Below are 27727 nucleotides of genomic sequence, written 5' to 3'. Positions count from 1 at the left end.
GGTGGAATAGCTAGGGCTAAGCCTGAACACGGCCCTCTTGCATGGGAAGCTGTGTTAGAGAAGTCAAGTTGCTGTAGCTTCTTTTTGATTAGAGGTAGGACTCTCTTGGAGGGCAGGTCCCTCGGGAGCATCGGGCAGGCGGCCGCCCCCCGCCAGCCGGACTCCTTCCCCTCCGTCCAGGTGCGCGGGAGCGTGTGGAACCGGCGCAGCTTGGAGGCCACCCGCCGGAGGGTGCGGCGCCTCTTGGGGGTCGACCTGGCGCCCGTCGTGAGACTCCGCCGCTTGCCGCTGGTCGGGCGCCGAGGAGCGGGCGCCCCTTGAAGGACCCGCCCCAGGCACCGGGCTTGGGGGGGGGCGTTGAACCGGGATCGTGGTGTGTGTGTTTTTTTGGGGGGGTTCTCCTCTCCTCGCCAGCCGCGACGTAGCGAACAAGCGAAGGGAGGCGCGTGCCAGTCACCTGTTTACAATGACTTTGGTCCGGATTGGGTCGTCCTTACCAATTCATTGAACTGCACTTTAGGGCGAAGTCTTGGGAGGACTGTCGCCCCCTTTTCCCCATCTGGACTGGAAGGGCGCCCACAGCTGGCTGCTCGCCCCACAAGCTACAGGGGAGCCTTTTCTACTTACCTTGGATAACCTTGGGCTGAGGAGGAGGCAAGAGATGCAGTCTGGTTTTTCCTTTCCTTTCGAGTCACTTCTTCTTTCTTGCCATTGGGCTACCTCACCCACGAATTTGGCAAAGAGATCACTTGTTGCTCCCCCCCCTTTCCAAAGGAACTTTGCTATCAGTTTAATGCCAATTTCCCCCCTCTAAGAAGTAGCCAATGGACTATTATATATGACTTTTTGTGCAATTGCACTAGATGCTCAGGGTTACTTGAATATGCTAAGTGTTTCCAGTTTCAGATAACGGGACTTAAGCTTTTGACCAAGGATGCTCAAGGAATGAAGACTTAATTAACAGCTCGCGGCTGATTGGATGGTGCAAAAATGTTTTGCTCCTTTTTGTTTTTGTTTTGTACATGAGTTGGACTTTGTGATAACAAACTTTCAGTATAATAATGGTTGAATGTTTTGTATGTAATAAAGTTTTATAGCGGCCCCAGACACACTGATCAGATGTTTGGAAGCTGTGGCTGGATGGTTATGCGGGAGTTGGTTGAAGTTAAATCTTTTGAAGACAGAGGTCCTTTGACTGGGTCGGGACGATATGGGATTGGGGGGGGGCAACTCCCATCTCTTACGGGGGCGCAATTAGTGCCAGCACTGTCCATTAAGAGTTTGGGTGTAATCTTTGACACCTCCCTTTCCATGGAGGCGCAGATTGCAGCTATAACAAAGGCGGCATTTTTTCATCTCTGCCAAGCTAAGCAGTTGGCTCCTTACCTCTCTCGCCCTGACCTAGCCACTGTGATCCATGCGACGGTCACCTCCAGACTGGATTATTGTAACTCACTCTACGTGGGGCTGCCCTTGAGACTGACCCAGAAACTCCAGTGGGTGCAGAATGCCACGGCGAGACTCCTTACGGGGTCCTCGCTGCAAGATCACATTCACCCGGTGCTATACCAGCTGCACTGGCTCCCGGTGGAGTACAGGATCAGCTTTAAGGTGCTGGTTTTAACCTTTAAAGCCCTATACGGCCTAGGACCCTCATACCTACGGTACCGCCTCTCCTGGTATGTCCCACAGAGGAACTTACGGTCTTCAAACAAAAACATCTTGGAGGTCCCGGGCCACAGAGAGGTTAGGCTGGCCTCAACTAGAGCCAGGGCTTTTTCAGCTGTGGCTCCGATCTGGTGGAACGCTCTGTCACAAGAGACTAGGGCCCTGCGGGACTTGACATCTTTCCGCAGGGCCTGCAAGACAGAGCTGTTCCACCAGGCCTTTGGCCAGGGCACAGCCTGACCCCCTCCTTTGGCAATCTTCACAGAACTCTAGCCCAATGGTTGCCATCAATTTGATTTGAATTAATTTTAGAATGAAATGATTTTAGAATGTTGCATTATTTTATTGTTGTTAGCCGCCCTGAGCCCGGCTTCGGCTGGGGAGGGCGGGATATAAATAAAATTTATATTTCAAACGAATCCGCAAGCTAACTTCCAGGTATATTGAGGGGAATCTGTTCTGCTACATCACTTACTAGCATGAGTGAAGGAAGGATAATACTTATCCAATATATCCTTTCCTACTATTCTTAACATTCCCACAACCCTCCCCCCCCCCCATCTCATTTGTTCTTGCAACAGCAGTGTGTAAAATACAGGTTATATTCCCATTTTACATATGAGAAAAGTGAGGCGCAACAGCCCACCTACTGACTCAAGTAATCTCTCCAATCTACCATGTGCTCCCTCGCTTGCTCTCTCACTGTTTACATAGTTTTCTATTTCAGACAAGAAGTGTGGAGTTTTCTTTAACTTCATAAAAGTATGGTTTGTTTCCTTCTCAATCAGTTTCACCTCTCTTTTGGGGATGAGTGGTGGTGGTAAAGAGAGAAGTGTATTTAGGATGGCACCATACGACATTCCTTTTCTCTACAGAGTCGGGGAAGTTGACCTCGTGGATGGGTTCCAGGGCCGTGAGAAGGACTGTATCATTGTGTCCTGTGTTCGAGTGAACAGCATGCAAGGATCAGTTGGGTAAGACTTTGCTGTCATAGTGCGAGGTGACAACTGAGGTGCCTCAACTTGGCACTTCTGACACTTAAGATGTGATCCTTGGGGTGGTCAAGTATGTGGGCCACTGTCCACAATTCAAGGTTGGAACAAGGGGTGTTGGAGCCCCTATGGTGGTCTTGTACTCCACTCTTGACCACCTGTGATGCCCATATCTTTCCCTTTTTAACTTTAAAGCTCATTACCTTGTTTCCTTGACCTCCTCACACCTCCCCTTTTTGTATTCCTATTTACATAATCAAATCAGCAAATCCTTGCCCTCTTTCAATTTATCATCTTTAACTTTGTATCTTAACATATCACAACTCAAATATCTTCATCCATCAATTCATTTTTGCATACTCTTTCTAACTTTATCACTAATGCCACTTATTTTTAATCCAACATCATTTTAGCATTCATAAATTTTACACTGTTTCTGTAGATAGTCTTTAAATTTCTTCCAGTCCTCTTCCACCAGCTCCTCTCCCAGGTCTCGGATTCTGCCAGTCATCTCCGCCAACTCCATATAGTCCATCACTTTCATCTGCCATTCTTCCAGGGTGGGTAAATCTTGTGTCTTCCAATACTTTGCGATAAGGATTCTTGCTGCTGCTGTAGCATACATAAAAAATGTTCTGTCCTTCTTTAACACCAATTGGCCGACCATGCCCAGGAGAAAGGCCTCTGGTTTCTTCAGGAAGGTGTACTTAAACACCTTTTTAATTTCATTATAGATCATTTCCCAGAAAGCCTTAATCTTTGGGCACGTCCACCAAAGGTTTCCAACATTTATTATCGGGCAAATGATAAATTTTTGCAAGCTTGACTGGGGTCATGTACCACCTGTACATCATTTTCATAATATTCTCTCTTAAGGCATTACAAGCCGTAAATTTCATACCGGTGGTCCACAACTGTTCCCAGTCCGCAAACATAATATTATGACCAATATCTTGTGCCCATTTAATCATAGCTGATTTAACCGTTTCATCCTGCGTATTCCATTTTAACAGCAAGTTATACATTCTTGATAGTATCTTAGTTTTGGGTTCTAGTAATTCCGTTTCCAATTTTGATTTTTCCACCTGGAAGCCAATTTTTTTATCCGAATTGTAGGCCTCTCTTATTTGAAAATAATGAAGCCAATCTCGCACTTTATCTTTTAATTTCTCAAAACTCTGCAATTTCAGTTTGTCTCCTTCTTGTTCCAATATTTCCCAATACTTCGGCCATTTGGCCTCCATATTGAGTCTTTTCTGAGCCTTTGCTTCCATTGGTGACAGCCACCTTGGGGTCTTATTCTCCAGTAAATCTTTATATCTTGTCCAGACATTAAACAATGCTTTCTTGACAATATGGTTTTTAAATGCTTTGTTTGCTTTAACCTTGTCGTACCACAAATATGCGTGCCACCCAAAAACATTGTTGAAACCTTCTAAGTCCAAAATGTCTGTGTTTTCAAGAAGCAGCCAGTCTTTCAACCAGCAGAATGCTGCTGATTCATAGTAAAGTTTAAGGTCTGGCAGGGCAAATCCGCCTCTTTCCTTTACATCAGTTAATATTTTAAATTTTATTCTGGGCTTTTTGCCCTGCCAGACAAATCTAGAAATGTCTCTCTGCCACTTCTTGAAACAGTCCATCTTGTCCACAATTTGCAATTCTTGAAACAAAAACAACATTTTTGGCAATACATTAATCTTTATAGCTGCAATTCGACCCAACAAGGAAAGCTTCAAATTTGACCATATTTCTAAATCTTTTTTCACTTCTGTCCAACATTTCTCATAATTATCTTTAAATAAATTTAGGTTCTTGGCAGTCATATTAACCCCTAGATATTTTACTTTCTTAACCAATGTCAAACCTGTCTCCTTCTGAAACCTCTCTTTCTCAATCGGTGTAAGCTTTTTCTCTAACACTTTCGTTTTTTACTTGTTCAACTTAAATCCTGCCACATGACCAAATTCTTCAATCAGTTCTAATACCCTTTTCGTACTAGATTCTGGCTCCTGTAACGTCAAAACTAAGTCATCTGCAAAAGCTTTCAATTTGTATTGTTTCGCTCCAACCTGAATACCTTTGATCAGACGGTCCCTCCTAATCATATTCAGCAAAACCTCCAGGACCGAAATAAAAAGCAATGGGGAAATAGGGCAGCCTTGTCATGTCCCTTTTTCTATCTTAAGTTCTTCTGTCACCACATTATTAACTATCAGTTTAGCCTTTTGTTCTGAATAAATTGCACTTATACCATTTTCAAACCCTTGTCCCACCCCCATTCCCTGAAGATTTTTCTTCATAAAATTCCAAGAAATATTGTCAAAGGTTTTTTCCGCATCAACAAAAATTAAAACTGCTTTGGTGTTAATGTTCATTTGTAACATCTCCAGAATGTTAATTATATTCCTCGTGTTATCAAACAAGTGCCTACCTGGGAGAAAGCCAGCTTGGTCCTTGTGTATTTCTTCAACTAATACCTTTTTTAATCTGTTGGCCAAAATGTCAGCAAAAATTTTATAATCCACATTTAACAGGGATATGGGGCGGTAGTTCCTAAGTTGTGTCTTTTCAGACTCAATTTTCGGTATAAGTGTAATATAAGCTTCCTTCCACGACTCTGGCGCCTTCTTCTCCTCCAAAATCTCATTGCAAACCTGCTTTAGTGGTTGAATTAACCAATCTTTCAAAGACTTATAGTATTTTGAGGTTAGTCCATCCGGCCCTGGAGATTTGCCTAGCTGCATGTTCTGAATGGCACCTTCAACCTCCTGTTCTGTAATTTTATAGTTCAACATTATCTTGTGTTCTTGAGAGATTTTTTTGTAATCCATTTGTTCTTAAGAATTGATCTATATCAGTCTCTTTTTGTGGCCCTTGTGTGTAAAGTTGTTTAAAGTATCTCTGGAAGCACCTTCTAATCTCCAATGGATTCTGAATGTTCTTTCCTTCCACCTCTAGATTTGTAATAGTGTTTAGTTTCTGTCTTTTTTTCCAACTGCCAAGCTAGCAGTTTCCCACATTTGTTAGCCGATTCAAATGTCTTTTGTCTCATCTGCTTAATTTTCCATTCTACTTCCTGGTTTATCACTTTCATATATTGTACTTGATATGACTTAATTTCTCTCAGAATCTCTTGCGATTTTGGTTTCGCTCTTAATTTCTTCTCTCCTTCTTTTATTTTTTCCAAAATTTTATCTTTTTCTCATTTTGAGTTCTCTTTTTTATTGCATTCTGTTGAATCAGAAACCCTCTCATGACCGCTTTGCTTGCGTCCCAGATTACTCTTTTTTCAACCGTAGTTTTCAGATTTACCTCAAAATAGTCTCTCAAGATTTTTTGGGCCTTCTTGGTAATCTCTTGATCTCTGAATAAGGTGTCATTTATCCTCCATCTAAAGGAACCGATTGGTGTTAGTTTCATCTCCATCTTTACTGCATTATGGTCGGAGCAAGTTTTTGGGCAAATTTCCACTTTTCGTGTCTTGGGTGCCAGTCCTCTAGTTATCCATATTTGATCAATTCTTGTCCATGTCATTTTGGCCTCAGAGAAGAATGTACCCTCTCTTCCAAGGGGGTTCTTAGTTCTCCAAATGTCAATCAAATCCATATTGTCAGTCAGTTCAAAAAAGGTTTTCGGTAGTCTGCCGTCTTTAGTTACAAACTGTCTCTGCGCCTTGTCCATATTTGTAGATACCACCCCGTTCATGTCTCCCATCATGATAATGTTATAGTCCATGTAATCCAGCAGTGTCTCATGCAATTTCTTGTAGAATTCAGATTTCCCCTCATTTGGTGCGTAAACTCCTACAATCAAGAATTTTTCTCCTTGTGATTGAATTTCAATTGCCACAATTCTTCCTTGTTCATCTTTAAAAACAAATTTCGGGGATAGGCTCTCTTTTACATAAATGACCACTCCTCTCTTTTTTACCTTGTCCGATGAAATAAACTCTTGGCCCAATCTTTTATTAATCAATACTTTTCTATGTAGCCTAATCACATGAGTTTCCTGTAGGCAAATTAAGTCCAATTGTTCCTTTTTTAATAAATGAAAAACTTTCCTCCTCTTCTCTTTTTTTATAATAATATTTATTAAATTTTTAAACAATAATCAACATACATAACAACATGATCTTTTTCAATAACCACATTTCATTCTCATCTTTGGACTTCCTCACATCTCTTGTTCCTGCATTCTGAGCACATAAATTTTTCTAGCAAATTATTTACTTAATTCAGTTTATATCATGTAATTGTCCAGTATTAAATCTCAAATCTTAGAATTTAAATCATTCTTTTTTTTTTAAGAACTTAATTCTAACATATTATTTATCCAAAATTTGTCTTTTCTTTCAGTCACGTTTAAATTTATATTCTTTGTTACTAATTTGTTGGAGCCATATTATTACAGATTTTACATCTTTCTTAACATTCATACAATTTACAGTGTTTTTGTAAATAGTCCTTAAATTTCTTCCAATCCTCCTCCACCAATTCTTCTCCCAGGTCTCGGATTCTGCCAGTCATCTCTGCCAGTTCCATATAGTCCAACAGTTGCATCTGCCATTCTTCCAATGTGGGCAAATCTTGAGTTTTCCAGCCTTTAGCGATGAGTATCCTTGCTGCTGTTGTGGCATACATAAAAAAAGTTCGGTCCTTTTTTTGCACACTCTGGTCAACAATGCCCAAAAGGAAGGCCTCTGGTTTCTTAGGGAAGGTATACTTAAATACCTTTTTTAGCTCATTATATATCATTTCCCAGAAAGCCTTCACTCTAGGACAGGACCACCAGAGGTGAAAGAATGTTCCTTCAGCTTCTTTACACTTCCAACATTTATTATCAGGCAAATGGTATATCTTTGCAAGCTTGACTGGGGTCATGTACCACCTGTATATCATTTTCATAATATTTTATTTCAAAGCATTACATGCGGTAAATCTCAGACCTGTGGTCCATAGCTTTTCCCAGTCAGCAAACATAATGTTGTACCCTATGTCCTGTGCCCATTTTATCATAGCTGTTTTAACCGTTTCATCCTGTGTATTCCATTTTAGCAGCAAGTTATACATTTTTGAAAGTATCTTAGAGCTGGGTTCTAACAGTTCTGTTTCTAACTTTGATTTTTCCACCTGGAATCCTATCTTTTTTTCCGACTTAAAAACTTCTTTAATCTGAGCATAATGTAGCCAATCTCGCACTTTATCTTTTATTTTCTCCATACTCTGCAACCTCCAATTATCTCCGTCTTTTTCTATTATTTCCCAATATTTCGGCCATTTAGCCTCCATATTGAGTCTTTTCGGGGCCTTAGCCTCCATTGGTGATAACCACCTTGGGGTCTTGTTTTCCAATAAGTCTTTATATTTTATCCAGACATTGAACACTGCTTTCCTGACAACATGATTCTTAAAGGCCTTGTGTATTTTAACCTTGTCATACCACAAATATGCATGCCATCCAAAAGCATTGTTGAATCCTTCCAAATCTAAAACATCCGTGTTTTCAAGAAGCAGCCAGTCCTTCAACCAGCAGAAAGCTGCTGATTCGTAGTACAGCTTTAAGTCTGGCAGGGCAAAGCCCCCTCTTTCTTTAGCGTCAGTTAATATCTTAAACTTAATTCTGGGCTTTTTGCCCTGCCAGACAAATTTAGAAATATCTCTCTGCCACTTCTCAAAACACCCCATTTTGTCCACAATCTGTAGAGTTTGAAACAAAAACAACATTTTTGGCAATACATTCATCTTAATAGCAGCAATACGTCCTGACAAGGAAAGTTTCAATCTTGACCAAATTTCTAGATCCCTTTTAATTTCAGACCAACATTTTTCATAATTATCTTTAAATAAGTTCATGTTCTTGGCTGTTATGTTTACCCCTAGGTATTTTACTTTTTTAACCACATTTAATTCTGTCTCTTTCTGAAACCTTTCTGATTCTAAAGGGGTCATATTTTTTTCCAAAACCTTGGTTTTTTGCTTGTTAAGTTTAAATCCCGCCACCCGACCAAACTCATAGATCAATTGCAATACCCTTTTGGTACTGGGCTCTGGCTCCTGTAAGGTCAATACTAGGTCATCTGCAAATGCTTTAAGTTTGTACTGTTTCGCTCCGACCTGAATACCCTCCACCAACCGGTCTCCTCTAATCATATTTAAGAGCACTTCCAGGACCGATATAAATAACAAAGGGGAAATAGGACAACCTTGTCGTGTTCCTTTTTCAATATTAAACTCTTCCGTCACCACATTGTTCACTATCAATTTTGCCTTCTGCTCCGAATAAATTGCCTCTATCCCATTCTCAAACCCCCGCCCCACTCCCATTCCTTCCAAGTTTTTCTTCATAAACTTCCAAGAAATATTATCAAAGGCCTTCTCCGCATCTATAAATATCAGAACTGCTTTTGTGTTGATATTTGTCTGCAGGAGTTCCAAAATGTCAATAATGTTTCTTGTGTTTGCAAACAAATGTCTACCTGGGAGAAAGCCTGCTTGGTCCTTGTGAATCACTTCATTTAACACTTTTTTAAATCTGCTTGCTAAAATGTCTGCAAATATTTTATAATCCACATTCAGGAGGGAGATGGGGCGGTAATTCTTGAGTTGTGTCTTTTCGGTTTCTAGTTTAGGTATCAATGTGATGAAGGCCTCTTTCCACGACTCTGGTGCCTTCTTCCCTTCCATAATTTCATTACAAACCTCCATTAGTGGGTATATCAAATAGTCTTTCAATGTCTTATAATACTTGGAGGTGAGACCATCTGGCCCTGGAGATTTGCCCAGTTGCATGTTCTGAATGGCTTCTTCAATCTCTTGTTGTGTTATTTTGTAGTTCAGGATAGTTCTATTTCGCAGGGACAGCCTTGGTAGACCATTCTTCTTTAAAAATTGTTCTATCTCCGATTCGTCTTGCGGCCCTTGTGTATATAATTGCTTGAAATATCTCTGGAAGCACTTTCTAATCTCCGCTGGGTTCTGAATGTTTCTTCCTTCGATTTCTAAATTTGTTACCGTGTTCAGCTTTTGTCTCTTTTTCAGCTGCCATGCTAGCAGCTTTCCACATTTATTTGCTGATTCAAAGGATCTCTGTTTCATTAGCTTGACTTTCCATTCCACTTCCTGATTTATCAGTTTTGAATATTGCGCTTGATAAAGTTTAATTTCTCTTAAAATCTCCTTTGATTTCGGTTTAGATCTTAACTTCTTCTCACCTTCTTTAATTTTCTCCAAAATCTTATCTTTTTTCTCATTCTGTGCTTTTTTCCTTATAGTGTTCTGTTGTATCAGAAACCCCCTCATAACCGCCTTACTTGCGTCCCAGACAGTTCTTTTTTCCACCGTGGTGTTCAGGTTAATCTCAAAATAGTCCTTCAAAGCTTTTGGGGCCTTTTTGATAATCTCCTGATCTCTAAACAAATTGTCATTCATCCTCCATCCAAAGGAGCCGGTTGGAGTTAGTCTCATGTCCATCTTTACAGCGCTATGGTCGGAGCAGGTCTTTGGGCAGATTTCCACTTTTTTTATCTTAGGTGCCAGGCCTCTAGTTGTCCATATTTGGTCGATTCTTGTCCATGTCAGTTGGGCTTCAGAAAAAAATGTTCCCTCTCTTCCTAGGGGGTTCTTTGTTCTCCAGATATCGATCAAGTCGATGTTGTCAGTAAGTTCAAAGAATGTTTTAGGTAGTCTGCCTTCTTTTGTTACATTTTGACTATGTGACTTATCCATGTTGGTTGATACCACCCCGTTCATATCTCCCATCATAATGATGTTGTCATAGCTCAGATAGTCCAGTATTGTCTCATGCAGCTTCTTATAAAATTCCGATTTTCCGTCATTTGGCGCATAAACTCCTAATATCAAAAACTTTTCTCCTTGGTTCTGGATCTCAATTGCCAGGATTCTTCCTTGTTCATCTTTGAATAAAAATTTTGGTGACAGGCTCTCTTTTGCATATATCACCACACCTCTTTTCTTAACTCGGTCCGAAGAGATAAATTCTTGGCCTAATCTTTTATTTATTAACACTTTTCTATGAAGCCTAGTCACATGTGTTTCTTGTAAACAAATAATGTCCAATTGTTCTTTTTTCAAAATATGAAATATCCTTCTCCTTTTCTCCGGGATGTTGGCGCCATTTATGTTCCAACTCAGAAGTTGCAAAGACATCCTGGATATATCTGTTATTGCCCTGGTGGTGGTATCTTTTTGTCCTGGTCTTCAGGCCCCAAGGGTGTAGGTATAGATGCAGAGGATGGTCCAGCCCCTGAAGGTTCTTCAATCCCTTTCTGAAGGTCCTCTCCGTAAATATTCAAAAATTTGTCTCTGTCTTCAGCTGTTTTTATTTTCACCTTCTTCCCTCTGAACGTGAAAGATAGTCCTTGTGGAAATTCCCACCTAAAAATAATTGAGTTGCCCCTCAACAGCCTTGTTAGTTCAAGGTAGGTGGATCTGAGGTCCAGAAGTTGTCTAGGAATATCCTCCTCTTCTCCGGGGGATTCAAACCGTGGATGTTCCAACTTAATAATTGCAGAGACATGGCGTAATTTTCTATTTTCCTCCAACTGCTCCCAAAAGTTCTTCTTCCTCTGACGGTGGTATTACTTTTCCTAATTTGTCCAATCCCAAAGGTGTTGATACTGCGTCAAGTTCTCCTGGTTTTAAAGCTCTTGGTTCTTCTAGAGCTCCTCTTTGAAGGTCTTCTTCGTGGTCTCTCAAGAATTTTTTCTTATCTTCCACTGATCTTATTTTAAACTTTTTCCCTTTAAAAGTAAAAGACACCCCCTGGGGGAATTCCCATCTAAAACCAATTCTGTTTCTTCTCAGTAGGGCCACCAAATCTCCGTAGTTGGTTCTGAGAGCCAATAAATATTTCGGAATGTCCTTAAAAATTTCCACTCTTGAGTCATTAATTTCCAAAGTCTTCTGGAAGTGCGCACTCAGTATTTTATCTCTCTCCTCTTTCGTTCGGAGGGTAACCAAACAGTCTCTCACCCTGTTTTTCCTCCCTCCTTTCCCAAGTCTGAACGCACTTACTATCTTAAAGTCTTTCTCCACCTCCAAATTCCAAAATTCTTCAAATTCCTGTGTAAGGTAGTCACTTAAACTCTCTTTTTCCAGTTCTGGAACTGCCCTAATTCTCAGATTAGTCTGTTTATCTCTCAATTCAATCATAGAGAGAAGTGCTTGGTGGTCCCCAATCTGCTTGTGCATCGGCTTTATTTCTTCTTCCACAGCCACTGCTTTTTCTTTTGCCTCCTCAGCTATTTTTCGGTTAGACGCAGATTCTTCCAATAATTTTCCAATAGATTCTGTGTTAGAATTCACCTTCTGCCCCAGATTATTAATACTGGCCATATTTTGGTCTATTTTAGTTGATTGTTCAGTAACTTGCTTACTTATACCTTCCAATCTTTCATAAATTTCATTTAACACTGAGGTAAAGTCCCCTTCTGAAGCCATTCCTTTTGGCCTTGCTTGTGTAAAATCTTCCCTCTGTGTCACAGAAGGGCCAGGAACAGATGATCTGCGTTGCTGGGAAACTGTGCTGGGCTGCTCGGCTTTAGTCTTAGCCGATCTTGTTATCCTACCAGTCATCACACTTCTGTCTCTGAATCAAGGTCGATCCCACGGTCAAGTCTTCCCGTGGAAAATCCCCAAAGTCAAGAATGGAAAAATCCTCCAGCTGGGTGCACAATTTCAATGTTCCTCTAGGGAGTCTATATCAGTCATTAAAGTTACAATTTAAAAGTCTTATCCAACTTTCCAAATTGTCCCTTCAAAAAACAAGCAACAGTTTCAAATCAAAAGAAAACCTTCAAAGTTTCTCTTTTGCAGAGTTGATCTTAAAAAAGTTACTCTTTTGCAAAGTTGATTCTTAAAGAAGTTACAATGTCTATAGGCAGTGCGACTCTCAATGCAACAGTTCGAAAAAGCCTGGCAGTCCGTTCCCGGGAGTTGAGTAGTTTTCTCTGTTTCACTCCATAAATAAAAGGAAGACAGTCAATTTTCCCTCTCCCCCCCCCTCTATTAATCTGGGGGAGGGATTCTTCTGCTTTGATGTTCAGATTTGGAACTTTAAAACGCCACTCTCCAGGTCTTAGCTTTAAGAGTCTTTGCTTTGAACTATATACAGAAACGGAAGACGGACTTCCTGTTTACACCTTCCCGCTTCAGTGCCAAATTTATCCTTTTTTTCCTTTAAGTCCCAAATTCTTAAACTTCACCTACTCACGGGTAGTTGTTTGACAGCCGAATGATCACAGGAAAAAGGTCAGCGCTCTCCGGCAACAGCTTTTGCGGCTTCACTCCATGGAAAAAGCGATCGACTCTCAGCACCGCGCCAGACTCCCGTTACGCTCCGGAGCCCCTTGCGGGGTCCCTTCGCAAGTCCGGGGGGCGCTACCGGTGCCCGCCGAGTCCCACGGTCACAGGCTCCTTCTGCCTGTGATTTTTTTGCAAGGGTCTCCGCTTCGCCATAGCGGACGACCCGTTTCCGCGGAGCTTCCCCTCCGGAGTTAGAAGGAGACCGCCATTGCCTTATGTTGGTGAATCTGGGAGGGGGCTTCCACTGTGTCTAGCTGGGGGGGGGAAGAGGGGGCCTCTAACCAGTGGTAGCAACTCTTCTGGCTCTTCCAGAAAAAAATAGCAGGATGTGAAAGTGCCTGCCTGTCCCACAACCCAAAAACTGTGTTTATGTGCCCTTCTGTCAAACTGCCTGGAAGGAACCTAATGGCAGTCTAGGGTAGCACACAATAAAAGCCAGATCTTGAAGCCAGAAGTTCATATTGTGAGTGGAGGTGCAGTGTGTGTTGAAGGTGAGGGGCACTTTGTCAGCTTACAACTGAACTATATATCTGGGAGGTGCAGGGAAGTTGAGGGGTTGGCAAGGCCAGAAGGAAGCATTGGGCTTTGGGGCAGAATGGAGGGCAGAGTGCAGACACCCTCTTGCTGTTGGGATACTGCCAGGGAGACAAAGTCCATCATGGCTCCCAAGCCGTCTCCGGACGTCCATCGACCTCCCGTAGAAACGCAGTATCAGCAATTAGCGACACAAGCTCCAGAAAATAGCTTGTGACATTCCAGAGCAGATGCACGCTCTATCAGCAGATAATGCACAGCGAAAGATGCACGCAGAAGAGTATTATTTAGAAGTTTATTCAGCGTTGGTCAGAACAAAGAAAAAACATGACTGCCTGCTTCGGTCTGCTCAGGCACAGAGAGAAACGAAAGCATAGACACAACAGAAACATCCTGTGAACAGGAAATACGCAGACTCTGTGACTCACAAAGCCTGCTCTCTTTTAAGGTGGAACGGAAATATCCTAACATCCTCCCCCTTTCCGTGTAACCTGTAGTACCTGTGGTTCAACCCAATTGCAACCTCTGTACATAAACCTTAAGTTGTTCTCTGTTAACAACCTTAGACAACAGATCAGCAGGAATTTCATTTCCTGGCATGTAGGACACCTGAATGAGTCCTTTCTGAATACACTCTCTTGCACGATGTAGCTTAATCTGCAAGTACTTGGTTCTTTGCTTGCAACTCTCTGAGTTCAGCAAAGCCAAACAGGATCTATTGTCTTGATACACTTGTATAGGACATTTCACAGAAACTCCGATGTCCTTAAACAGTTGCATCAACCATTCACAATCCATGAGTGAAAATGACAGAGCATTGAGTTCTGCTTCACAGGAACTTAGGCTTACCGTCGTCTGCTTCCTGCACAGCCAGTCAAACAGACAGTGGTTGTACATGTAGCATACTCCAGAAGTGCTTGTACCATCCATGGTGTCACTTCCAAAACTAGCATCTGCAAAGATTTCAAGACCTCCAGTCTTCTGACTGGTGAACCTCAGCCTGTAGTGCATAGTCCCTTTCAAATAGCGGGCTATGCGCTTCAGGGCTTTCCAATCCTGAACAGTGGGATTGTTAGCATGTCTGCTAAGCAGGTTAGTGCTTACAGCTATGTCAGCTCTTGAACATCTAGCAATGAAATTCAACTTGCCTAGAATGCATCTGTACAGCGTAGTGTCAGAAAACGCTTCAGCAGTACTATCTACCTGGTAACCTGTCACCATCGGTGTGTCTGCTGGGTTTGCATCAACCAAATTCAACCTGGTTAATACATCAGCAATTTTCTGTGTTTGGTGTACCAGAAAATTACCTGCTTGGTCCCTGTCCACCTGCAGAGAAAGATACTTGGATACCTCACCAAGATCCTTCATGTCAAAGTGCTCCTTCAGCTGAGCTAGGGTGCTTTGGTAAAAAGCCTGATTCTTCCAAAACATCAGAAGATCATCAACAAAACATAAACAATACAGTTTGTTTTGCCCCTCCTCCTTGACAAACACACACGAATCAGCTTTGCCCTGGTGAAAACCTAGAGAAAGCAATGTCTCAGTGAGTTTTGTGTTCCAACACCTGGCACTCTGCTTGAGACAATATAAGGACTTCCACAGTTTACAGACCATTCCCTTCTGTATCTGCATTCCATCAGGTGGAAGCATGTACAGCTCCTCCCCCAAAACCCCGTACAAAAAAGCTGTATTAATGTCACGATGGGAAACATGCAGTTTCTCCTCTGCAGCGATTTTGAGCATCAGCCGAATGCTCTCATACTTGACGGTGGGTGAGTAGGCCTCGTGGTAATCCTGTCCTGGTACCTGTGAAAAACCTCTGGCAACCAATCTGGCTTTGTGTCTGACAACCTTGCCATTCTGGTCTGTCTTGGCCTTGAAGACCCATTTGCTGCCAACCAGTCTCATTCCTGGGACTACTGGTACCAGCTCCCAAGTTTGGTTCCTATTCAAGGAATCAACTTCCGCCTTCATGGCATTTAGCCAAGGCTCAGCATCTTTAGAGGTAAACTCCTGAACCTCTTTGAAGCTTGAAGGTTCCCACACCTTCTCTGAGCTACTAAGAACAGCAGTTGCTGTTTTAGCAAACTCATCAGCAAATCTCTTCGGAGGTCTGCCTTTGGTCGCCCTTTCAGACCTGCGTACTAGACGCAAGTCTTCTGGACTCATCTCCTCCTTCTTAGGAGAAAAGTGACCAATGGTGAACAGTGGTTCTTCCAGTTCATTGTCAGAGGCATCAGATGGTCTGACTGAGGCCTTTGCGCTCTTGTAGTCTGCTGTGTCATCACTGTCGCTGACACCAGCAGCAGCGCCACCCACTGAACTGGAATCCGAACTCTGATCATCATCATCATCATCATCCTCAGCTTCCTCAACATTATCTGGTTTTTTCACATCACCTTCATCTTCCTCTGGGTAACTCTGGAAAATTCCCACATTTCCCCCCCCCCCACTTAGGATTGTACTCAACACTCCTTGTGAACTTAATGGACTTAGAGTCAGTCATCCATACTCTGTATGCACCTTTTTCATACCCCATTAACAAACCATGTGCCCCACGCTTCCCAAGCTTGTTGCTCTGTGGGGTGTGTACCCACATGTCAGAACCAAAGATTCTCATGTGCTTGACGTTAGGTTTCTTACCAAACATCTTCTCATAGGGAGTGCAACCAATAGGTGATGACAGTCTGCGATTTAAGGTATAAACAACCGTTGACAGAGCCTCCCCCCAAAACTTCTCAGGGAGATTGGCATCATGCAACAAGGTTTTTAGGCCTTGAAGCAAAGTTTGGTTTGCTCGCTCCGCAAGTCCATTCATCCATGGCGATCTAGGCGTTGACAAGTCATGCTGGATTCCCTTCTCAGTCAGGAAAGCTTCAAACTGCTGAGAAGTGAATTCCCCGCCCCGATCAGTAAAGAGACAGCCGATACGTTTACCGTGAACATTCTCCAACCAAGCACAGAATGCCTTGAACCTAGGAAACACTTGCAATTTCTGCTCGAGCATAAACACATGAATGTACCTGGAAAAAGAATCAATTAGAACCATGAAGTACCTTGCTCCACCCAAAGAGGGTGCAAGCGGACCAACCAGGTCTGCGTGGACTAGCTGGTAGGGTTTGGAAGCCTGCCTGCTAGACTCCTTGCCTTTTGGAGCAACCTTCACCTTGTTCTCTGCACAAGATACACATTTCATGTGAAACTTACAGGGTTTGATGTTCAAACCTTCAACCAACTCAGGCATCTTGGCCAACGCCTGCCAAGACATGTGACAAAATCTTCAATGTGCTTCATGAATACATCCTGCATGAAGAACCTTGTTAGTTTGTGCAACACAACAAGAATCCACATTAGACACAGCAACAGCATTGTCATCATAAGTTATACAGAACAAACCATCTATAAACTTTGCATGCAAAATGTCCTCTTTGCCTTTCCTGATGACATAGACGCTCCTCTTGAAGGAAATCTCAAAGCCACGTCCAGTCAGCTGTGGGACACTGAGCAAATTGTCTGCAGCACCTGGAACATAAAGTACATCTTTGATGGTAGTGTGCAGACTTGCCAGTTTCACAGTCCCTTCTCCTGCAATTCGCAACGTCTTTCCATCAGCCAGGAAGATCTCACCATCTTGAGGTGTGAAGGAGATAAAAAGATGCCGATCCTTTGTTAGATGGCGGGTGCATCCAGAATCTACAATAAATCTTGCCTTGGCCTTTGGAGCAGCTTTTCTAGCAAGCAAAACCTTGTTTTCCACCTGCGTGGGCTTTTGCTGCTTGTCCCCCTGCTCCTGGCCATCAAACTTGCCTTTAGCCTTTGGTGAAGCTGTGCCAGCAAACAAAGCCTTGTTTTTCCCTGGCTTGGGCTTTCCACCCCCCTTCTGCTTCTGGCCATCTGCTGGCTTCTGTCTCTGTTTACCTCTGGCCTTCCGGTATCTGTGAGGATGACCTTGGCTCCCATGAGAAACAGAGCTCTCACCTGCCGACTCATTGGCTCCCCCTGGAGGCTGGAATGCTCTCCGGGATGACATCACAGTCAGCTCCCCCTGCAGCTTGCAACCAATGCCCTCGGCATCCCTGCAAACACTCTCATTCTGGGAAACAGCCAGGACCTCCGATGCAGTCAAACTCTGGGCTGGGATGACTGGCAGATGAGCTACTTTCAAAGCATTCCACATCTGACGTGCAGTCGTGTTGCCAGCTAGCGTAGCAATTTCCTCCAGAGAGACGGACAAGACTATTACGTCTATTGCTTTTGAATGTTGGGCCCTCCATCTATCTGTCAGAGGAACTGGAGGGGCTTCACACACAGTATGCCACACTCCAAACTGACGAAGCAAGCTCTCACAGCAACTTGCCCAAGTCTCATAATTTTGCCTGTTTAACTTTGGGCACTCAGCAGCTTCAGAGGCTTGGAAAAACTCCATTCCAGCTCTTTACTTGAGCCGTGAGTCTTTTTCACATCAGAGACTCCTTATCTTCGCTCCCATTAATCACGAAGCCTGCTTGGCTCGGCTCCCAGGCCAATTAGGCCAGCCGGACATCAGAGTCTCTTGCCATGGCAAACAGAAAAGCCTGTGCTTTCGCTTTTCCCACGCATACCTCAGCAGTCTGTCACAGTCTTACTCTCCTGTAAGTGCCGTGAATCTGGGCCTGAAACCTGTTGTTGGGATACTGCCAGGGAGACAAAGTCCATCATGGCTCCCAAGCCGTCTCCGGACGTCCATCGACCTCCCGTAGAAACGCAGTATCAGCAATTAGCGACACAAGCTCCAGAAAATAGCTTGTGACATTCCAGAGCAGATGCACGCTCTATCAGCAGATAATGCACAGCGAAAGATGCACGCAGAAGAGTATTATTTAGAAGTTTATTCAGCGTTGGTCAGAACAAAGAAAAAACATGACTGCCTGCTTCGGTCTGCTCAGGCACAGAGAGAAACGAAAGCATAGACACAACAGAAACATCCTGTGAACAGGAAATACGCAGACTCTGTGACTCACAAAGCCTGCTCTCTTTTAAGGTGGAACGGAAATATCCTAACACTTGCCTCTCCTCTTCTGTAGCTTCAGATGGGTCACAAAATGGGGAGCCCCTATCAGAGGGCTCCTGGCTTCGATGGGTCCAGTGCTTTTAGATGCGCCCCAGAAGAACTGCTGTTCAAGTGTCAAGGTGGGAGTCAAGAGGAGGTCAGGAATAACTCACAAGGGGCTTCTTTTTATTATTTTATTTAAAAGTGTGGGGGGGGGGTTTAGAAGGAGAAAAAAATTCACTGTTGTGCTAACGATGCATTTCTGTTTTTCAAGTCACCTGAATCACAACAAATAGTATTACTCCACCAACAGGTTGTGCTGGATAGGCAGCTGAAGGTCCTGACATGGAATGAAGCTGGTTTCCACCACCAGCCCACTTCCTTTCCACATGTGTTTTTTTTATGGTGGTGGGGGTGTCTGCGCTTGGAAGCCACATGGTGGCAGGTAGGGAGCAGCTGAAATTGCAAAAGCAGAGCATGGACTGATTTTAAGATTTATTCCTCCTTGGTGGGAATGCCTGAAACTTTTTTAATGCCTTTGAAATTTAAACAGGGATTTAGTTGAACCCCACAGTGGTAGCTAGTAGGGCACTGTGGACATAGCTGCCCATCCTGAGCCAGCCTTACATACAGGGTTTTCCCCCGTCTCTAGGTTTCTGAAGAGTCTGCAGCAACTGAATATCACCATCACCCGAGCCAAGTACAGTCTCTTCATCCTTGGACACCTGCAAACGCTCATGGTACGTGGAAGAAGAAATAAACACCTTTGTGGAGGGTTAATGGTGGTGTCCTGGGCTTGGCCCAAAGACACCTGGATTTATACACACACACAAACTCCCCATATCACCTCCAAAAGCTATAAATCAAGCCTACTTCATAGGGTTGTTTGGAAGGAGAGCATAACAGGATTCAGGGGTGCCCACAGGATTTTCTGAGCACAGTACCCTGTATAGATTGGGCCCTTTGCCCACACTTGCAAAAGAGGGCACACGTTGGCTCTGCTGGCTGTGGCAAGTGGGAGTTGTAGTTCAAAACATCTGGAAAGCATCAGGCTGGCCAAAAGGTGTCGTAAGTAATTATGTATTTTGAATCAGCAGTGTTAGGGAAAATATTGGGCAGCATTTGCTTATTTATTGAATTTTATGTTCTGCCCAAATGAGCCCAGTGTGGTAAACATGCCACACACAGAATAAATGTTAAAGCATTCTAAAAACAGCTACGATTAAAAATCTGGGGGGGGGGGAGGCTTTCTCTCATCCAGTGATCTCAGCATTGCTAGGAACAGTGTTCTTCAACCACCAAAAGTGCCTGGCTAAACAAACATGTTTTCAAATGCCTCCTGAAAGGCAATGATGAGGGAGAAAGGCATAGCTCCCCAGGGAGGGCATTCCACAAAGAGGGAGCCACCACTGAGAAGGCCCTGTCGCTTGTGGGTGCCCAGAGGAACCTGAAACTCAGGTTTCATAAATTATAAAACAATTAGGTTACTTTAGGTCTTTCCACAATTGAGCTTAAACTGGCAATACTATATTCCAGAGCTAAGGAAGCTCTGCTGCCTCCCAGTGTTGCTGGACTACAACTCCCGTCTTCTGACCTTTAGCTATGCTGGCTGGGGCTGGTGGGAATTGGAACCCAACAACACAGCTTCCCCACCACTGCTATTTTTCATGCAAGACCAAGCATGGCACTTCAGGGGGTGGACCATTTGGTCTGATCCACCAAGGTTGTTCGTGAGAGGCTGTAAGGGCAGGGACTGGGAATCCTACAGCCCTACAGATGTTGTACAACTCCCATCAGCCACAGCCAGCATAGCCAATGGTCAAGGGATGGTGGGAGATGTAGTTCAGCAGCATATAGAGGGCCACAGAAGTTCTCCACTCGTCTCAGTGTTTTAAAATGCCAAACTGTGTGGTGGGGAGGGTTTATTTCAAGCAGAGAAAGGGATTGGGTTCTCTACCATGCCAGTTGCTTCTGCCCCATCAGACTCTTCTCTATCCTGACACTTTTCTCCCAGTCAGGCTCTTGGACTGGGAGTGAGCCCTGTCGGGAGAAAAGTAGGTGGAGTGGGGGAGACTTCAGCACCCTCTTTCCCATCCTGCCACTTTTCTGTGTGAAATCACAATCACTCACATACGTATGCACTCAGTCTTATTATGGTCACTTTTGTCAGTCTTGTACTGCAATGACTTTGCCACTAGAGGGCCTCCAATCCAGATTTCTCCATTTGGAAGTCCTGGTGATGATGGTTTGCTGTTGCTCCTGTAAAGTGGCAGAGTTGTTAGTGGACTTGCATTAAACAATACTTGTTTCTCTGTCACTGGTGGTTCTATAGCTGCAGTGAGGAGGGAAGGATAATTGTAGCCTATGTACAAATGTATTGGAGGGATTCTCTGTTGTGTGTTCAGAAGCCACTGTTTACCAGTGAGTGCAATCCAAAGGAAGTTCTGTGTCCTAATTTCTACTGACACCCATTATTAGTGGTCTTTAGTATTTCAGATTAATTTAGCCAGTCTTTTTCAAGCTAAGGTCTCCTCCATTTTTCCTTGTGGAATGTCCCATTAAACTTTAATTAGTTTAATGTAAATGCCCAGTGCGCTTCCATCGTCACAAGTCCCACTACAGCAGAGCATTTCGCGCAGCAGTTTAAGAAGGGCAGGAGAGGCAGTATCTTTTCAAAGAGGAGTCTTGGAGCAAGCGGTTTTGGAACTCAAAGAAAGGTTTATTTACAAAAACAAAAAAAACCCCGGCGACGAACCACACATATCAGCAAACACGCCCAAAAGGGGAGAAGGGGGAAGAACAAACACACGGGAGACTATTTATACAAACTCATGTTCCTGGAAGCCTAATGACCTCCAGCTGCTCAGTGATTAGAGCGTTTCTGCTACCTTTTAACCCTTTGATAGCAACACCCCCTCTTGCTCGTAACACTGAGCTGTACCAACCTTAATTCAAATTTAAACCTGAACAGAAACATTTATGAGATTGCGGACTCAAAGCTTTCGTAAAACCGTCTGCGAGATTTTCTTGGCTTGGGCAATACTTTAGTTCAATTAAACCTTGTTTTACACTTTGGCATACATTTTGATAACGGATATCCAAGTGTTTTGTGTGTGCCTTGAATTGACCTGATTTAGCTAGTTTAATACAAGGTTGATTGTCTTCCCACACTCTGATAGGTAGGGAACATTCTCCAAACAATTCTTGTACCAGTTGCTTATAAAATTCCAGTTCTCTACATACATCTGATAATGCATTGAACTCAGATTCAGTTGAACTTAAAGCTATAAGTGATTGCTTTCTTGATCTCCAACCAATTAGTGCATTTCCAAATTTTATCGCCATTCCTGACACTGATTTTCTATCTGGTCCAGCATCTGCCCAACTGCTGTCGGCCCAACATTCAAGTTGTGTGCTGCCCTCTGCTGATAGTTTTAAGCGAAACCTTTTGGTAGTTTGGAGATACCTTAAAACTCTTTTTACTCCTTGCTAAGCATGCATTGATGGTTTTTCAGCTTGTCTACACAGCATGTTGACAGCATATGTTATATCGGGCCGAGTCCACTGTGCAATGTGGAGTAGACTGCCTATCGCTGACTGGTAAACCCCGGGATTAGAGAACTCTGCCTGTTGCTCGGCTTGAGCATCCTTTATGTAACTTAACTCCATTGGGGTTTTAACACCAGCACAGTTGTCCATTTTAAACCTTTCCAGCAACTGCTGGATCTTAGCTTCTTGGCTGAGCCAATAGTTCCCATTTTCATCTTGCTGAATTTTAATTCCTAGATAAACAGATACATTGCCTAGTGATTTTATCTGAAACCTTTCTTCAAGCTTTGTGGCAAATTGCTGTGCAAGTTTATCGTCTTTTCCACTGTATAATAAATCGTCAACAAATATCAAGACTGCTTCTTGTTCACATCCCGAGCCTTTTAGATAAAGACACGCATCTGCTGCGCTCTTTCTGAACCCCATGCTCTCTAAAGCATCGTTTAAGCAGGAATTCCAATTACGGGCGGACTGTTTCAACCCATAAATGGATTTGTGTAGGCGCCAGACCTGGTTTGGCTTGTCTCCTTCAAAACCCGGTGGTGGTGTCATATAGACTTCCTCCTGTAAGTCTGCATTTAAATAAGCCACATTGACATCAAAATGAAACTGCATATTTCCCTTCTTAGCTGAAGAGGCTAAAAGCATTCTTAGTGACTCCGATCTTGAAGTAGGGGCATAGATTTGAGAATAGTGAACACCTTTGTGCTGCGAAAACCCTTTTGCAACTAGTCGGGCTTTATATTGCAACTCTTCAGTAGTTGTGGGCTTTAAACGATATACCCATCGACAACCTACAGCTTGTTGCCCTTTCGGAAGCTCTGTACTTGTAAACACACCGAGAAACTTCACTGAAGCCATCTCTTTTTCCATTGCTTCCTGCCACTTTGCGGCTTCTGAGCTTGGAAGCTGTTGTACTTCCATATAGCTATCTGGCTCACACTGTGCCATATTTACGTATACACTTGTCACCTTAAACCGCTCTGGCGGCTTGCCCTTTGTGGCACGGTTTGATCTGCGCAATTGTTCCTCTTGTGCCCCCTCTGACCGTTGGCTGTCAGAATCTGTCTCAGACTTTATATCTGGATGTGCCTCTAGGGATAAAGACCTCCGTTTAGATACCTCCCTTGGGCTTGGTGTTGCAGGCGACCTGCTTCGCTTTTGCTGTCTGCTAGGCCTACTGACTGGCGATGTTGGAACATTCCTAGATTTTGGCTTTTCTACCTTAGGAGAAGAACCTTGTGCCTGGTCAGAATCTGCATCTGAACCATGTGCACCATCCCCTTCTGGCTCACCACCCTCTGGACTTTCATTCTCAGCATGAATGCCTAAATCATCTCTCAAAATGTCAGGGTTACCATGTAAGTGAGTCCATCCGGACTGCTCACAAAATTCAGCGCTCCTACTGAGGACCACTCTTGTAGTATCCCCATTTGGGTTCACGAATCTCCAAGATTTAGCGTGTGGTTCGTACCCACAAAAGATGAGTTTCCTAGCCCTTGGACCTCCCTTTTTCCTTAACGCTTTTGGGATAAGTACATAGGCTGGACATCCAAACACCCGAAAGTAATTAATTTTGGGCTTCTTCCCATATAAAGCAAAATATGGGGTAGTGGCAATTACCGAATTATATACTCGGTTCAGAATATGAGTAGCCGTTTGCCAGGCTTCCGCCCAGTAACTTTGAGGGAGTTTAGCATCAAACAACATAGAGTTTGCCAACTCTTGCAGAACCCTGTTTTTACGTTCGGCCACACCTCCTTCTTGGGGGGAATAAGGTGTAGACAGACGATGCTTAATTCCCCTTTTCTTAAAGAAATTCTGCAACACAGACCCGGTAAATTCTGACCCTCTGTCTGTTTGAAAAGCAAGTACTTTAGTACCGAATTCAAGTTCTACTGCATGAACCCAATTTTTAACTGTTTCTGCAGTATCTGCTTTGGTTTTGAGAGGAAGAAACCATGTAACCTTCGTTTTGTCATCCGAGAGACACAGTGCATACCTCGAACCTCCCATGCTAGCAACAGGCATTGGGCCACATAGGTCCATATGCACAAGTTGGAATATTTTGCCAGATTTCCTATCTGAACTGGGATAGCTGCATCTATGAACCTTCGCCATTTTGCATGCAGTACAATCCAAATACTTAGTACATTTGTTCATTTTGCACCCTTCTGATAATTCAGGTTGCTTTTTAACATACTGAAAATTAATATGTCCCAGACGGCGGTGCCATAAATGAACACAAGAATTATGGGTTGGCGTGTTCACACAACCGGCATGAACCTGTTCAACTTCATCTGGACTTGTCTCAAAATAATATAACCCATCTCTGCATTCCACCTGCAAAAGAGATACATTATTCTTTGAAATAGTGCAAACCCCATTTTCAAACACAGTTTTAAACCCAACTCTATCAAGTTCTGACACAGACAAAATACACCCCTTCATTCCCTTTAGCACGTAGGCATCAATTTCTGTTTGCAAACAATTCAAGAACACTGTGCCTACGGTCTCTAAGGAACGTTTAGTTGAATCTGCCATTGTCACAACTTTAAGGGTTTGCAAATGTCTGCAATTCTGCAAACGGACACTAGATGGCGCCACCAGGTGGTGAGATGCACCACTGTCGATCAACCAGCGTAGATTGCTGCCTTGGCCACGCCCTTGCATCAACGCCATTGCTGAAGCCATGTGCTGTGTGCTGTGGGAGTAGCCACGACCTCCTCCTCTTCTTCGACGTCCCCTGGAACTCCTTGTCTGGTAACTAGGGGTAACGGCCTTGGTGCTGTCTTGACCAGGTTCACGTGGACAATTCCTAATTAAATGGGAAGGGGAACCACAGCGAAAACTGTGTCTAGCTGCAAAAGCATTTACTGTATTCTCAAACTCAGCATCCCCACTCTTAGGCACAGCATAACTCCCCTTTGATGACAAACCTCTTTCTCTTTGCCTTTTATCCTGTTCATCTGCAAGCCGAGATGAAATGTATTCAAGGGTTAATTCAGTTGAAGGCATAGCCTCCAAAGTTAGAGCTAGAGTCTCATAGCTTTTATCAAGAGAAGACAACAATATGTATGACTGCTGCTCCATAGAGAAAGGAATGCCCAGCTGTCTTAGTTGATTAAAGGCAGACACCATTTTGGCAATATGTTCTTTCACACACGCTCCCGGTTGAAGACGTAAATCAAACAAACATCTCGTAGCATGGATCTTGGCCCCCGCAGTGTTTCTGGAATTTAACCGCTGCAGAACCGTCCAGACCTCATGCGTGTTCTTTAACTCAGAAACATAAGGCATTTGCTCTGGTCCCACTGCCAAAACTAGCAGACCTTGGGCTTTCCTGTCGCGTTTCTGTGAAGCTGCTGCTGCTGCTTTGTCTTCTGCAGACGCGTCTGCAGCTGCCTGTAAAGGCGGTGCTTCAGTACAACTCCACAACTCTTTTGCTTGCAACCAAACCCTTACTCTAGCCTTCCAATCTTGCCAATTTTTCCCATTGAGTCGCGTAAACGGGACAGTAAAACTTTCCTGGGACTCTGCCATCCTCCCTGGGGCTTAGGAACGATACTCACACACCTGTAGACCGTCTCCCAGCTGCTGAGGTGGCTCCTTGAGGAATAAGACGTCTTCCAGCGAGTACAAACTGCTCAGTGCCTGTTTAAAACTTTTCTAGGCACGTTGCAGGACTCAAGCTGCTTTGAAGGCTTTCGTTGTCAGCAACCGCTTCTGACTTCGCTCCAGTCCTTGCATAAATCACTCTGAACTGCACTCCTTAGCTCCTTCTTGATGTACAAACAACCATAACCTGTCCCATTAAACTTTAATTAGTTTAATGTAAATGCCCAGTGCGCTTCCATCGTCACAAGTCCCACTACAGCAGAGCATTTCGCGCAGCAGTTTAAGAAGGGCAGGAGAGGCAGTATCTTTTCAAAGAGGAGTCTTGGAGCAAGCGGTTTTGGAACTCAAAGAAAGGTTTATTTACAAAAACAAAAAAAACCCCGGCGACGAACCACACATATCAGCAAACACGCCCAAAAGGGGAGAAGGGGGAAGAACAAACACACGGGAGACTATTTATACAAACTCATGTTCCTGGAAGCCTAATGACCTCCAGCTGCTCAGTGATTAGAGCGTTTCTGCTACCTTTTAACCCTTTGATAGAGGCATACTCCAAAAGCAGATGGAGCCAGAGACCCACACAATCACACTCGCCCTCTCCTGCAGTGCAACAGAAGTTAGAAAAATCTCCTTAGAGGGAGCAGGTAGGATTGACAAGTTGAAGGGTAGTGGGCTGACTGGGAATGCTGGGGGGGACTGATTTGGTCACCAGGTTCCTGTCCCTGCCTTCGAAGAAAAGAGAACTGGGAGCAAGCTACAACAGCCTCTACTTTGAGGCAGCAGGATTAACTTCGAATCCATGAATTTTCCCAACTCTTGTTTATAAACCGTCATTACCGCACCTGCCCAGTCTCCTGTCCTAATAATTTATTGTTTCTTAAAATAAAATAAAAACCATTGTAGGAAAATGAAGATTGGAATGCTTTGATTCAAGATGCTCAGAAAAGAGGTGCCATCATCAAGACCTCCAGTGGCAAATACAATGTTCCTTGCTATGCAAGTGATGCTAAGAAGATCTTGAAGCCCATGGCAGTCCAGCAGAGCCAAACAAGGACAGGTGAGTGCAGCATCTGAGTTGCATGGAGCTCCTGGACGACATACCTGGCAATACTCAGCTGGTGCTCCTGCTCCAGGAAACAGTGAGGCATGGCCCTTGCCAGTATCTCAGGATTCCTCTTCCCTAAAGCCATTCTTTCCTACACAGGCTAAACCTGTCCAAGAGCTGGCCAAAAGATCCAGCAATGAAAGTGAAGGCCTCAGATGAATTGCTGGAAATCTAGGCCCCCCTTGATGCCAAGCAACAGAGGACAATGCAGTAGCCCCACAGTCCCTCCCGTATACTCAGAACCTTTTATTGTGGCTGCTGGTGTACTTTGCTCCACAGCCTTTTCCTGGATTGCAAGGTCATCTGCCTGAAAGATAATGCATTTTGAGTGATTGTTTTCTATATCATGGAGAGTTAGGCAGCCTGCTTCCTGTGCTGTAAACTTCAAGAAATCACACACTGTAAATGTTGGGTGTAGTGTATATTTGTACGGCATGTAGAGAAACTTATCTTTTAGAGGTGAAACAGGCCTGGCTGTGGCCACAGTTAAATCACATGCCCCTGGGGTGAGTGTCCTGACATGTGCCTCGTCACATGCAAACAGCTCACCATGAGAGTTTGGCTTGCTGGTGTCTCAGGTTAGCATGTCCAGCCCTCATTGGGCCAGCACGCCTGGGTGAGTGCTGAAGTTGTTCCTGCTGCCATATTTCTTTCTGGCCCTAAAATTTAATTTGGCGAGAGCGACACCACTTATTTCTTAGTTCACATTTTTATTCTTTTGTATACATGATAAAAATATTTATAGATAATAATTTAAAAAGAAGGCACTGTGTACATAATGTCGCAACAGGGAACATAGCAGGCATTTCATAGAAGTGATTTGTGCAGATTTCTGCAAGTGTAAAAGATGAAGATTTCCTTTTGCATTGGATCTGCTGCCACTTATGAGCCAAGGAGCCATGGGCCAAGT

The 27727-nt window shown here is 43.7% G+C and overlaps 1 protein-coding gene across 1 annotated transcript; it reads left to right on the top strand.

Annotated features, from left to right (window-relative positions):
- Positions 1-2492: 2492 nt before the first annotated feature.
- LOC309333245 (putative helicase senataxin) lies at positions 2493-27727 on the top strand. Its single transcript, XM_081846666.1, has 4 exons — positions 2493-2642; positions 19198-19285; positions 26616-26769; positions 26917-27727. The coding sequence occupies exons 1-4, from the start codon at positions 2512-2514 to the stop codon at positions 26919-26921; spliced, it is 378 nt and encodes a 125-aa protein (XP_081702792.1). The 5' UTR covers positions 2493-2511; the 3' UTR covers positions 26922-27727.

Source organism: Podarcis erhardii, assembly GCF_964252035.2.
Source record: "Podarcis erhardii genome assembly, chromosome: W".
In the NCBI taxonomy this organism is placed as follows: Eukaryota; Metazoa; Chordata; class Lepidosauria; order Squamata; family Lacertidae; genus Podarcis; species Podarcis erhardii.
The sequence above is the reverse complement of the archived record's forward strand: the minus strand, read 5'-3'. Positions and strand labels throughout refer to the sequence as shown.